General features: G+C 40.0%; 1 protein-coding gene across 2 annotated transcripts in view; it reads right to left on the bottom strand.

Moving 5' to 3' along the window:
• The window catches only part of LOC104095169 (mitogen-activated protein kinase kinase kinase 5-like), a 33,006-nt gene that overhangs the window by 103 nt on the left and 18,858 nt on the right, over nt 1-14,045 (bottom strand). For both annotated transcript variants that reach the window (XM_018770426.3, XM_009601220.4), the window contains 3 exons: nt 817-1,014; nt 571-671; nt 1-279 (listed from right to left, as the gene is read on the bottom strand). The exon at nt 1-279 is cut by the window's left edge and continues 103 nt beyond it. In XM_018770426.3, the coding sequence (XP_018625942.1) occupies nt 48-279; nt 571-671; nt 817-1,014 (531 nt within the window). In that variant the 3' untranslated portion in view covers nt 1-47. The remainder of the gene's footprint in view (nt 280-570; nt 672-816; nt 1,015-14,045) is intronic.

Below are 14,045 nucleotides of genomic sequence, written 5' to 3' on the forward strand. Positions count from 1 at the left end.
ACTAATTTTCCTGATCTATACACGATTTTCCCCCTCTATTTAATTATTTATGATCTTATACAGAAGTTTGGGGTTTCCCTTCTTATGTTCCTATTAGGACTTCTGTTTTCACGTCCCAGGGGTAAGCTACTAGGAATGCTTGGTTGACTGGCTGCAGGCGAACTTGAGTTCAGCTCCAGTGAAGAAATACAGGGCAGGACTTCAAGTGTAGAACGGGGAGAGTGGTGAGAAGCTGCTCCGTACTCACTGGTTTCAGGATGAGTTTGCTGGCAACTTTCACTGAAAGAGCACAATTAAACTTGCATAAGCTAAGTCAATGGGGTAATACAGAATATAGTATAACTAGCTGGAACTAAAAAGGCAATCCCATTTACAAAGCATCCTGCATTCACGTAAGGGTATGATATAGACAGTCTACCCTAATGCAAGCATTAATGGCTAGCTGCTTCCACGGAACTATAGATATTAATGCCAAAAGAGGGGAGTAATCAGCTATTTGACAGAACAAAGCGCCCGAGTATATCCCAAACATGAGAGAGAGAGAGAGAGGAAGTACAAAAAAGTTATTACCTGCTATATGTTGATTTTCCATGCCTGGCAGATGTTCCTGGTAAAAGTGGCTTTAGTTCCTTTTTATGGTTAGTTGGGTCGTTAGGACTCTGCAGAGCATCCTAAAAGTGTAACAAATTCAGAGTTTGAAACCATTTGAATTCAATATTTGAAGTAATAGGAGGAAAAATAAAATTAGAGAAACTGATAAGAAAAATATTAACGCTAACCACTAAAGTCACGTAGTCAGTAGCATGTAACACTCACATGTGATTTCATCCCTGAAAAATCCTCTGAGCAACCAGCAACAGTATTACGTAAAAAAGCATGCTCGAGTAGCATCATAGCTGATGGCCTATCTTCAGGTTTCCTCCGAAAGCAGCAGCGGAGGAAATCCTTTCCTTCTGACGATAATTTTTCTGGTATAGGTGGTGATTTGTGCAAAACACTGAACATAGCTTGCACCTAATAAGCCAAAGCACGCACATTTATACACTTATATAAATCAATTCTAGAAAAGCGAAAAGTAAGACCAGAGTTTCTGGCATAATTGAGATCATGACTAAGCAATCAGCTGGCCTTGCTTGTATTTTGGGATAATACATAATTACCCCTTGTGATTGTCCCACTATACTTTACCCCCTATCTTTATTAGAAGTGTAATAAATATCACATTTTCGGAGCATATAACCAGGAGAGTGCACTCTCTTGAAGGAGAGAGAGAAGCAAAAACATATTAGAAACTTATGTTTGAAACATTTTTTTATTGAAACCTATTACTATCTGTATTTCTTATTTCATTTACTTTTTTTTTGTTTTCTTTTTTCTTTTCTTCTTCATTTTTATGTTTTCTTCTTCCTTGCCGTATTTCTTGCCGGAAAAGCTGGTGATTCCGTCTCCGAGCATTAATTAAAAGGCATTTGGTGCCTTTTGATTAGTCAAGTTGGAAGCATCTTCAAGTGTAACTTGCTGAATTAGTCAAAAAAATTGGCAAAGTGGGTGATAGGTTATGTGCCATGTTATGTTTTGATGATCTAACAAACTTAGTGATGAGAACCAGATAGGGAACCTGTTATACATTCTCAAAGTGCTCAAGAACGACAAGTATCAAGTCAGACACAAGTTCCAACAATCAGAGTCAAAGAGACGACAAGAGGAACATATGTGCATTATTTTCCTTGCTGACTGTACCAGTTAACTGCTCACACCTGTAAAGTTGCTGCAATTGTTCCTCTGCACACACACAACAGTGTGACCAGTGCAGCAGCCACCTTCTAGGACATGCCTTGTACCGGATATTGCTTGCATCATCCAAGTGACATCACTTGTGCAATATTAACATGAAGCAAAGGCAAAACAACATACTTGCACATTCCAGAATTAATCAAGCTCCCTCTTAAGTGTATTGCCGACTTGCAAGTGATTTCCAAGCTTCAAGAATAAAGAACATAACGAAGGACCCGTTTCCAACATTGTATTATTATGTGTCCCTAGTTGTGTTGTACCTTTGTTAGTGTAATTTACTTGTAAATCCTACTTAGCTTAGCTAGAAGCATTGTGCAGAAAACCAATTGTAAAACCATAAAACTTGTGTTTGTGTCTTGGCTAGAGTTAGTCGAGTTGTGAACTTTGTAACATCGTTATTACAAAGAGGCTTGTAATAGAGTTATTACAAGTGAGTGAGGGATTGAGAGTTTAATTCCTAGGTTACAATAGGTTATAATCTAAAAGTTGTTCGGTTAGTGAAGTTAAAATCCTACGAGTGTAGGTTGTGGTTTTTAATCCTGTGACCTGGGAGTTTTCCACGTAAAACTCTGTTGTGTCATTTACTTATCACTTTGTATGTGTTATATGGGAACTGATAGAGAACCCGGTTCTCTATATAGTTTGGTAGACCCTAAGTTTCTATCAATTGGTATCAGAGCAGGTTCTTTCTATCACGCTAACACCTAGAAAGGATCCTCACGGCTGCTCCACCAAACTTTGAAGAAGGTCAATCTACCTACAGACCACCAAGATTCAATGGCCAATACTATGGATAGTGGAAGACAAGAATGCATGATTTTATCATGGCTGAAGATTTAGAGCTTTGGGATGTTATCTGCGATGGACCCTTCGTCCCTATGAAAACCACTAGTGAACGAGCAGCGACAGTTCCCAAGACAAGGAAGGAATACAACGATTCTGACCGCAAGGCTATAAAGAAGAACTTTCGAGCAAAAAGGATTCTCGTTTGCGGTATTAGACCAAACGAATATAATAGGATTTCTGCTTGTCAATTTGCCAAGGAGATCTGGGAAGCCCTCCAAACAACACACGAAGGGAAAACTCAAGTCAAGTAATCGAAGATTGATATGCTCACCACTGAGTATGAACTCTTCAGAATGAAGGATGATGAGTCCATTCAGGACATGTATACTTGATTCACCTCGATTATCAATGAGCTCCACTCTATGGGAGAGATCATTCCTAGGAACAAACTTGTCAGAAAAATACTCAGTGTATTACCTGGTTCCAGGGAAAGCAAAGTGAATGTTATCACAGAGGCAAAGGATCTACAAAAGCTAACCATTGATGAACTCATTGGTAATCTGAAAACTTATGAAATAAAGAAGAAGGATCATGAAAGAAGAGAGCCCAAGAAGGAGAAGAACCTGGTCCTCAAGACAGACAACAATTACTCGAGTGGTGAGGATGCTGATATGGTTTACCCGACAAAGCATTTTCAGAAAATTGTTCGTATGAATGGAGGTATTCCAAAAAGGGGAAGCTCCAGCAAGCCAAGAGGGTATGACTTATGTCATAAATGTGAAAAGCCAGAACATTTCATCAAGGATTATCCTCTCCTCAAGCAAGATCAGTACAAACACAACACAAACAAAGTAGCCAAGAGGAACCTGGTTCCTGACAAAAGATTCAAGAGAAAAGTAGCCACCGACAATGTTGTGAAACAAGCTCTTGCTGCATGGGGAGATTCTTTCAGCGATTCTGGAGAAGATGATGCACAAGGTGATACCTTCATGATGGCAGTTAAAAGTGAAGCAACTGATTATGACTCTATTTTTTCCCTGATGGCAAAGTCTGACGATGATGAAGATAATGATGATGAGGTAAACTTTCTAGACGTTCAAATAAATTTGAAGTCTTACTCTCAGAAAAAGCTAATATCTTTGGCAAGTATTTTAATTGATGCTTATCACAATCTTATAAATGATAAAAATACTTTAACTATGGAGCTAGGAGAGATAGAAATGAGAGAGATGATCTGGTAATCGTAGTGGCTGACCTAAAGGAAACCATCGAGGATCTAATGAAAGAAAAGAATGTTCTGATTAAAAAAGTTGACGACGTAGAAAATGAGAGAGATTACTTGTTGATAGTAGTCATGGACTTAAAAGAAAGAATAGAGGAATTAAAAAGAGGAAATAGTTCTAGGATTATCCAAAAGGGAAAGGAAGTTGCAAGTGAGGCACACATTAAGCTTGAAAATGAACTCAAATATGTGAAATCTAGTCTGTGTGCTGAACTTGAAAGAAACAGACAACTTCAAAAATATCTAGGCATAGTTAAAAATGACCTAGAAAAATCTCTAAAGTGGACCTGGTCCTCTGATACAATTACTGCCATGTATGCAATCAAGGATGGGAACATGCAGGGAGTCAGATTCCAAAAGGAAAAGATTCTCTAAAATCCACATAGCAAGTATATTACCGTCCCTGACAATTGGCTCTACACTCACTGTGGTAACACTGGTCACTTTAAAAAAAACTATAAGGCTAGATTTCAGTCTCAAAAGAAAAATAAGTTATTTTTTGAAAAGGTCACTGCTGCTAAGGAACCTGGTCCCTCTGTTAAAAACGTGTATTGCCCGCTTGGATAAAAAGAAGTTTCATTCACCCCTTTTCTCACTACAAGGGACCCAAACTTGTTTGGATTCCTAAGTCTAATCCTTGATTCTCTTGTGCAGGAAGCAGTGAAAGAAAGCAGTCAAAAATGGTACATGGATAGTGGCTGTTCCAAGCACATGATTGGAAGCATCGATGATTTTCTTTTACTCAAAGCCCTGCAAGGAGGGAGCATTTCCTTTGGAAATGGCAAAAAGGGATACATTCTGGGAGTAGGAAGAATTGGGAAGTCACTCACTCACTCAATTGAAAATGTGTATTATGTGAACGACTTGAAATATAGCCTACTGAGTGTTTCCCAAATCTGCGACAAAGGAAACAAAGTAAAACTTGTGTCAAAAATCTGCACAGTCACAAATCTTGTGACTGGTGAAGTGGTCCTGATGGCAAAAGATACAAAAATATTTATGTTGTTGATTTTGAGTCCTTGCACAATGGGGATCTCACTTGTCTAAGTGTTGTTAATGATGATGCTGAACTATGGCACAGAAGATTGGGTCATGCAAGTTTTTCATTGCTAAACAAATTGGTCAAGAAGGACCTAGTTCGTGGCCTGCCTAAGTCAAGCTTCAAAGATCACAAGGTATGTGATGCATGTGTAAAGGGAAAGCAAGTCAGGTCCTCCTTCAAGACCAAAAAAGAAGTTAGCACCTCAAGGACACTTGATCTCTTCCATATGGATCTGTGTGGACCTATGAGGGTGCCAAGTAGATGAGGAAAGAAGTAAATTTTTGTTATAGTGGACAACTATTCTAGATTCACTTGAACCTTGTTCCTCAGAACCAAGGATTAAACTTTTCCAGTGTTTGTTGCTTTCATGAAGAAGATCCAAGTGAAGATGAGCCATAATGTTATATGTATAAGATCTTATCACGGCACAAAGTTCGATAATGCAAACATCGAGGAATTTTGTGCTGAAAATGGCATAAGTCATAATTTTTCAGCTCCAAGAACACCTCAACAAAATGGTGTAGTGGAGAGGAAAAATAGGACTCTTGAAGACATGGCAAGGACAATGCTGATTGACAGTGGCATTGTAAAAAGTTTCTGGGCAGAAGCAGTTAACATTACATGCTACTTGGTGAACAGGTGCATGATCAGGTCCCTCCTGAACAAAACCCCGTATGAACTGCTGAACGGGAGGAAGCCCAAGCTAACACATTTAAGGACATTTGGCTGCAAATGTTTTGTCCTTAATAATGGTACGGAAGCACTTGGAAAATTTGATACCAAAAGTGATGAAGGAATCTTTCTTGGCTATTCATCACAAAGCAAAGCCTACAAAGTCTACAACAAAAGAACTCAATGTGTTGAGGAAAGCATACATGTGATCTTTGATGAATCACACCACCTATGTGGGAAAGATTCACATGATAAGATTGATCAAGAAAGAGAGCAGTCAACGGTTCCTGGTGAAGTCATTGATATAGCAAATGGAAAGGCTGACATGATGAGTCACGTCAAGGAATCAAATGAAGATGGTGCAACTGTATCTCCAACTGATGTAGAGGAACCTGGTCCTTCAATCACAACAACTGAAGCTGAGAACAGAGTTGTTGATATTGTGCAAGGAACCCCAGATGTTGAGATGAGAAGCGGGACTCATGTCAGGAGTGGATCACATTTAGAAGAACCTGGATCTTCTTACAATGAGATTCAAGTGTCCAACTGGAAGTACAAAAGTTCATACCCTCTTCAAAATGTGACCATTCCTCTTGACTCAGGGATTCAAACTAGATCAAAGTAAAGAAACTCACTTGCCTTCTCAGCCTTTCTCTCTCAAATTGAGCCCAAAAATATCAAGGAAGCATTGAAAGGTGCTGACTGGATTACTGCTATGCAAGATGAACTCCATCAATTTGAGAGGAACAACGTATGGCACCTGGTTCCTCGAACTGCTGATAGAACTGTTATAGGAATTAGGCGGGTATTCAGAAACAAACTTGATGAGTTTGGAAACACGACAAGGAACAAGGCAAGGTTAGTAGTTCAAGGTTACAATCAAGAAGAATGGATTGACTATGATGAAAAATTTGCTCCAGTTGCTCGAATGAAAGCCATCAGAATCCTTATTGCCTTTGCATCTCATATGGATTTCAAATTGTTCCAAATGGATGTCAAAAGTGCATTTCCAAATGGATATCTAAAAGAAGAAGTCTTCTTCAAACAACCACCTGGCTTCGAATGTCATGATCACCCTGAGCATGTATTCAAACTTGACAAGGCTTTATATGGGCTGAAGCAGGCTCCTCGTTCTTGGTATGAAAGGTTGTCCAAATTCCTCCTAGAAAATGGCTTTACAAGAGGAAAAATCGACAACACCCTATTTCTAAAGAAACGGGGGAGGATCATGCTCATTGTGCAAGTCTATGTTGATGACATCATCTTTGGTGCAACAAATGATTCTCTGTGTGACGAGTTTGCAAAGCTCATGGGCAGTGAGTTTGAAATGAGCATGATGGGAGAATTGAATTTCTTCTTGGATCTGGAAGTTAAGCAAACTCCTAAGGGCATAATGATAAGTCATCACAAGTACATCAAAGAGCTTCTAAAGAGATTTGAGATGGAAAGTTCAAAGATTATTGATACTCCTATTGCCACTGCCACTCGCCTGGACATGGATGAACCTGGTTCTCCTATGAACGAGACCATGTACATAGGTATCATTGGGTCACTCCTGTATCTCATAGCAAGCAGACCAGATATCGTATTCAGCGTAGGATTATGTCCTAGGTTTCAATATAATCCAAAGAAATCTCATTTGAAGGTTACCAAGAGAATTCCAAGATATCTCAAAGGAACACATGACTTGGTTCTCTACTACCCTTCAGGAGACAATTTTGACTTGATTGGGTATGCTGATATTGATTATGCTGGTTATTTGGTGGATAGAAAAATTACTTCTGGCATGGTACATTTTCTGGGGTCGTGTATAATTTCATGGGGTACGAGGAAACAAAACTCAGTGGCTCTTTCAACTGCAGAAGCTGAGTATGTGGCAGCTGCTTCTTGTTGTGCTCAATTGCTATGGATCAAGCAGCAGTTGGAGGACTTTGGTGTATTTTCTGATTGTGTGCCATTGTTGTGTGATAACACTAGTGCTCTCAACATGGCAAAGAATCCAGTTCAGTATAAGAGAACAAAGCAGATTGATGTGCGACATTATTTTCTCAGAGATAATGTTGAAAAAAGGCTTATCTGCATGAAGTTTTGCAGCACAAAAGACCAAATTACAGATATCTTTACCAAAGCACTAAGCAGAGAGCACTTTGAAAAGAATCAGCTGGCACTTGGGTTGATAAAGTCATGTTGAGCACCTAGTCCCTCAATGATTGGATATGAAAGAAACGAACAGGTAAAACAGCTAAAAAAATATTTTCTGGCAAGTTCTAACTCATTTCTATACCGTTACAGGTAGACACGCATGGCAATTACAAAGCAAACAAGAAGCTAGTGGTATTGCATTTAGGTAAAAGGATGAGGCTCGCATTTACAAAACTTATCAGGGAACCTGATTCCCTTGACACTGGTTAGTAGTTCCTTTGTACACTCACACACAACTTCTTAATGGTTGAGAAAGTGCCACGTCATTAAAATGCCAGTTTCTCTTTCTCGCTTTCTTTATAATCCAAACATCATACCCGCTACTAAACGACCCATCTACCCAGAAAATGAATACCCATTCCTAACCGGTCCCTCACCCTCTTTAAATAAACCCAAAAACTGTCTCTGTCATTACTGTTCATATCAAAAGCCAAAATTTTCCTTTTTCTCTCAACAACCAAATACTTTTTTCCCCTTAAGTTCTCACTACAAATATCCACCATGTATGAGAATCTAGAAGCCTCAAATATTCCCGGTGTAGTCCCCACTGTCTCTTCATCTCGTGAAGCACATGCGACAGAGTCTCAGTCCCTTATGTCACCCAGTCCAAACTCTATACAAGATTCCCAACCACTATCTTCTTCTTTTCCAGCTCAATCGAGTTCTGGTTCTCATCGGAGTCGCAAAACTCTGAACCCAAAGAGGTTTGTGGCTGTAACCTCTTCTTCTGCCTCGCCGGAAAAAATGGCTAAGAGCGACACGGTAGAGGGAGAAGAAAATCAAGAAGTCTCCAGTCTGCTAGTTGAAGAGAGTTCTGAGGCCCAACAGAGTGTAGTTCATAATGGTAAAAAATCAGCACCAAGCCTTGATTTGAATGTTGCCAACCCTACAGATAATATTTCTCTTGAATCTACTTTGGGGTTAAATGAATAAGAAGCCATATAAAATATGTTGTTAATAGCTGCTGATGGAATTTTGGTTGGTGGTTGTGAGGAGGTTAATGAGACGGTTGGGTGTCAGGGGGAAGGTGAAGGTCATCCGGAAGAGAGTAGGGAACTGGTGCTTCTTGAAAGTCTAACACCTAATAGTAATACTGAGGGACATGTTCCCTCTGCTCAAGAGGAGCCCTCCACTCCTACTTGGGATGAAACTCCCTGCTCTACAAAGAGCCCCAGGTCAGTACTGATCATGCTCCCCCTCCTCACTTCGATGCCGAGTTATTAAACTTTGTCCTTCTTGAGATGAGATCTCTATCTGAAGAGGAAATAGTGAGGAAGACTATGATGATTTGCATGTAGCAAGCTTCATTGCTGCTCGAAGTGGGAAAGGAGTTCCCAATGCACCTACTCTTAAAAGACCCGCTACTAGGTTGCAAAAGAGGGAGGCCCTTGAGTCTGTCCTGAAGAAAAGCAAAGAAGCGAAGAAAAGGAGGAGGTTAGTGAAATGGGGAAAGCAGGTGAACAAGAAGTAGTGCCTCCAACACTTATTGTTGGTGTTGATGAAGAGGTGAATGAGGAACCTGGTTCCTTAATTCGTAAGTTCTCTAAGAAACCTACAGTTCCAAGACCTAGGAGAGAGTCATTTGTGAAAATGATGGAAGTTAGAAATGTTGAGGTAGAAGAGTCTGGTGAGTAGGTGTCTGAAAAATATGGTGAGAAGGTGTCTGAAAATTCTAGTGAAAAAGTATCTGAGAAATTGTTTGAGAAATCTACAGAGAAAGGGAAAAGTGTGAGAAAGTCCGTGAAAAAGAAGGTTGGTGTCAATGAGGAACCATGTTCCTCCAAGAAAACCAAAGTGGGTGTGGCCAAGGATGAAGGCAGAGAAAACCTGAGAAACAAGAAGGTGTTGTGGGGCAGAACATTTGCTCCTGATAATCTTGACATGACAAGGATGCGCCAACTGGTTGATATCTATGAATTTCAACAATGGACACATTTGTTCACCAATGAGAGCCCTAAAGTGTATGAGGCAGAGGTGTGCAGTTTCTATGCCGACATGTTCACGGTAGAAGAGGACAACATATGCCTGAAGGTGAGTGGTATTGATTTTATGATAGATGAGGTTGTGTTGGGAACAATTCTGGGAGTGCATACTGGCGGCATATTATCCATTGAGGGGACTTGTTCTCCAAACTTTAGAAATGCCATTTTGAAGGATGATGTAGTACAACAGGGGGAATGGGTACACAAGAAGACCCTCCTTCCAGTGTACCAACTGTTGTTTGAGATGGTTAACAAGGTTTTGCTCCCACGTGCTGATAAATGGGAATTTTGACTACTTATTAGCGCTTTTTAGCTTTCATTTTAGTCCAAAACTGTCTAATTGTATTCCCCAAAACCGATAAAATATGCTTACCTACAAGAGTATTGGAAAATGAGCCACTACGATAAAATCCAACTCAAGGAGAAGTGATATGAACAAGTGCGGACATCAGATTTTTATCTGCGGCCGCAGAATGTGAAGGAAAATCAATAGAGCCCCAGTGCAAAGTATGGACCGCACAATTATTGTGCGACCACAAAAACTACGTAGGAGCCAAAGTTTAGAGAGTTTCATTTCAAGCTCAAGAAGAAATGCGGACTGCACAATAATTGTACGGCCGCAGAAACAGCTATGCGACCGCACTCAGGAAATATGCGGACCGCGCAGAACATGAAAGATACGGTCGTAATCCAGAATTGTGCGGACCGCAGAACATGAGAGATGCGTCAGTAATCCAGAATTGTGCGAACGCAAAGTCAACTCCTGTCAAGATCTGAAGAAAAGTGCGGACCGCACATATAATTGTGCGGCCGTAGAACCTCCGAAAGGGTAATTTTGTCCAAAATTCCAACTTTGTATAAATAGACTACTTTCACGAAATTAGGTCAAGTTTTGAATATTGAAAGTCCTGTTGTTGTTTTTCTTTACCCCTTTAGGCAACTTTAGCTTACTTTGGTGATTTAACATTGGATTTTTATCTTTTAATCTTGCAATATGAGTTTTATTATCTTTTCTTCTCTATTTTCCTCTATACCCATTATGAGTAGCTAGATTTTTAGCTAGGGTTGTGACCCAACCTTAGTGTGTGAACCTAATGGGTGTTTGATTTATGGCTTGTTTATGATTGGATGTTTATTATTTAGCCTTGTTCTTGCCTTTAATTGTAGAATTAATGGTTACAAATATTAGTTTATGCCTATTTGACTTGGTCTCTACTTGAGAAAGAGAGACTTAGTCTAGGAAAACTTGGCTAACAAGAATTTGGGATAAAATCAAAAGATTGATAGTCCCAATTAAAGGGTTGAACCTAGAGATAGTAAAACCCGACTTGAGCATTTTATCAACTGTTTTGTTCAATGCCCATTTGGACTTGAGGAAGTAAAATTTGGCAAAATCACTCTCTTACCGAGAGGTATTGAGTGGGTATTTGATTGTTGATTGCTATAATACACCCCACCAACAAAACAAGCTTTAAAATTTACAACCCGTTAGGCAAACACCTAGGTGAAGGTCATACCCCTAGGACTTTTTATATATTTGAAAACCATCCAAAAATAATATTCTCTAGTTTTATATCTTTAGAATTGTAATCCTTAACGTAATCTTAAAAGTAAAAACAAAACCATATTTGTGGAAGTGCAACCAAGATACTTCACGTGTTTTATCCAAATATATACCACTAATCCCATATCAGCTCCCTGTGGATTCGATCCTGACTTCTTGTTGGGTATTATTATTGCAATCGGCCGTTTCACAACCTCGAATAGAGGTGTGACTTGGACGAGATCAATTTTTGGCGCTGTTGCCGGGGAGCTAAAAACGGATTTAGCTATATATTTGGTTGTGCGTGAATTGTCTTCTTTTCCTTTCGTGTTACTAATCTTTTTGGCGAAACAATTGTAGGTAAAACAATGGTTCTCAACAACAATGATCCTCTCAGAAACATGCCTTCGGGGGATATGGATGTGGAAGATAACTAAGTTGAAGAGGTTCCTCTTGAATCTCAAGCAAATAGACGAGGCCAACCGCTTCAAGACAACGTTCCCGTTCCACCCCCAAATCCACCAAGAACGGCTCCACACTGGGTGTTGCCGAATGAAGGGTATGCAAGTGCCATAGTCCCGTCCCGCATTAGGGAGGGCAGCTTTCAAATCACAAATATTATGCTCACATTGCTAGAGCAACAGGGATTCTTCACCGGGGCTCCGAATCAAAATTCATACAAAACACTTGAAGGGGTTTGTGGACACTTGCTGGGGGAGTAAATTGACAAACGTCTCCAAGGATGCTTTAAGGTTGAGGCTATTTTCTTTCCCTCTACGGGGGGAAAGCCTTGGATTGGTTAGAAATATTGCCAAACTATTCTATCCATACATGGGATGAATTGGTGGAGACATTTATTTCCAAGTTCTTTTCTCCCGGGCATATGGCTACTCTTAGAGATGAGATTCTAGCATTCAAACAAGAACCCAATGAGCCTTTGCATGAGATATGGGAGAGGTACCGAACTATGGTGAAAGAGCACTCAAACAATGACATGACGGAGGCTATGATTCAACAAACTTTCTATAGGGGGACCAGTACTACCAATCAATGTGTGGTCAATCAACTTGCTAGTGGAAATTTCATGACAACGCCATATGCGGAAGCTTGTGAGATCTTAGATGAAATGGCGGATACTTCATCGGCATGGCAAAGTAGAGCAAATGTTCCTCAAGGTGATCCAAACGTGATTCACCTACATAAAGAATTGCATGATCATAGGCAAGCAATTGCCGAATTGACCACCATAATGAATCAATTAGCCAAGGATCAATTTCAATAAGTGCAAGGTCCTAAGCAAGTCAATGCAATAGAGGGAGTTAATATGATGCTAAAAAAGAGAAGGCAAAAGCGTCCTCAAGTGCAAAACCGTGCGGAACATTATGTGCAGGAAGATAGTGGGTTTGATCAAGATTAATCTTACAATGAACAAGAGGAGGAAGTACAATATGTGAACAACTTCCAAGGGAAAAGAAACAACTCTCAAGGCACGAATCAACAATAATGGCAACCTCATGGTAATCAATTGAATTGGAGCAATCAAAACAACCAAGGTTATTGGAATGGTTGTAACAACCAAGGGAATTGGAATAATCAAAACAATCAAGGAAATTGGAATGGTCAAAATAACCAAGAAAATTGGAGTGACAATAGTCAAGGATATTAGGGAGGCAACAACCAAGGAGGATGGAACAATAACCAAGGAAATCAGTGGTCGGGCTTTCAAAGGCCCCAGATGTATCAACAACCGAGCAACCCGCCTCCTTATCCTTCCCATGGTCCAAGCTCTTCCAACAATGAGATGGTACGAATTGAGAGCATGTTCAAACAAATGATGGAGAAGAATGCCAACTCTGATGCCCAACTAGCCTCTCACAACACTTCAATTTGCAATTTGGAAGTTCAATTGGGGTAAATCTCGCAAGCTTTAAACACTCGTCCTAAGGGGGCACTACCAAGTGACACGATGGTGAACCCAAAGGGTGGGAACAACACGGAACATGCCATGAATATTACTATAAGGATTGGAAAAGATGGGGATGCACCCACCTCAAGTCAAAGGAAAATTGTGGATGATGAGCAAGTGGTACAAGAAGATGAGATCCCAAACAATGTGGTGCAAGAAAATAATGAAGTAAGAATTGATATTGATGAAAATGTGGAGGAGACTCAAGAGGAAGTAAACCCATCTAGGGAGCACATTGTTGACATACCAGAACTGGTAGTGCCAAAGGCTAGGCACCAATGCCAAGGCCTCCTCCACCATATCCTCAAAGGCTTGCCAAGCAAAATGGAGAGAATCAGTTCAAAAAGTTCATTGACATGATGAGAAGTCTATCTATTAATGTACCATTGGTTGAGGCTTTGGAGAAAATGCCCGTTTATGTAAAGTTCATGAAGGACTTGGTGACAAAGAAGCGGTCGATGAATTGTGAAACTATAAAGATGACTCAACAAGTGAGTGCAATTGTGCACTCAATGGCTCCTAAATTAGAATATCCCGGCACTTTCACAATCCCTTGTGCCATTGGAAGTGCCGACTTTGCTAAAGCTCTTTGTGATCTTGGGGCAAATATCAATTTGATGCCGTATTCGGTTTTTAAGACTTTGGGAATTGGGCAACCAAGACCCACATCTATGAGATTATAAATGGCGGATCGTACCATGAAGAGACCGTTGAGTATAATTGATGATGTGTTGGTTCGTGTTAAAAAATTTATTCTCCCAGCGGATTTTGTTATT

Source organism: Nicotiana tomentosiformis, chromosome 4 (genome assembly GCF_000390325.3).
Source record: "Nicotiana tomentosiformis chromosome 4, ASM39032v3, whole genome shotgun sequence".
Taxonomy (NCBI): Eukaryota; Viridiplantae; Streptophyta; class Magnoliopsida; order Solanales; family Solanaceae; genus Nicotiana; species Nicotiana tomentosiformis.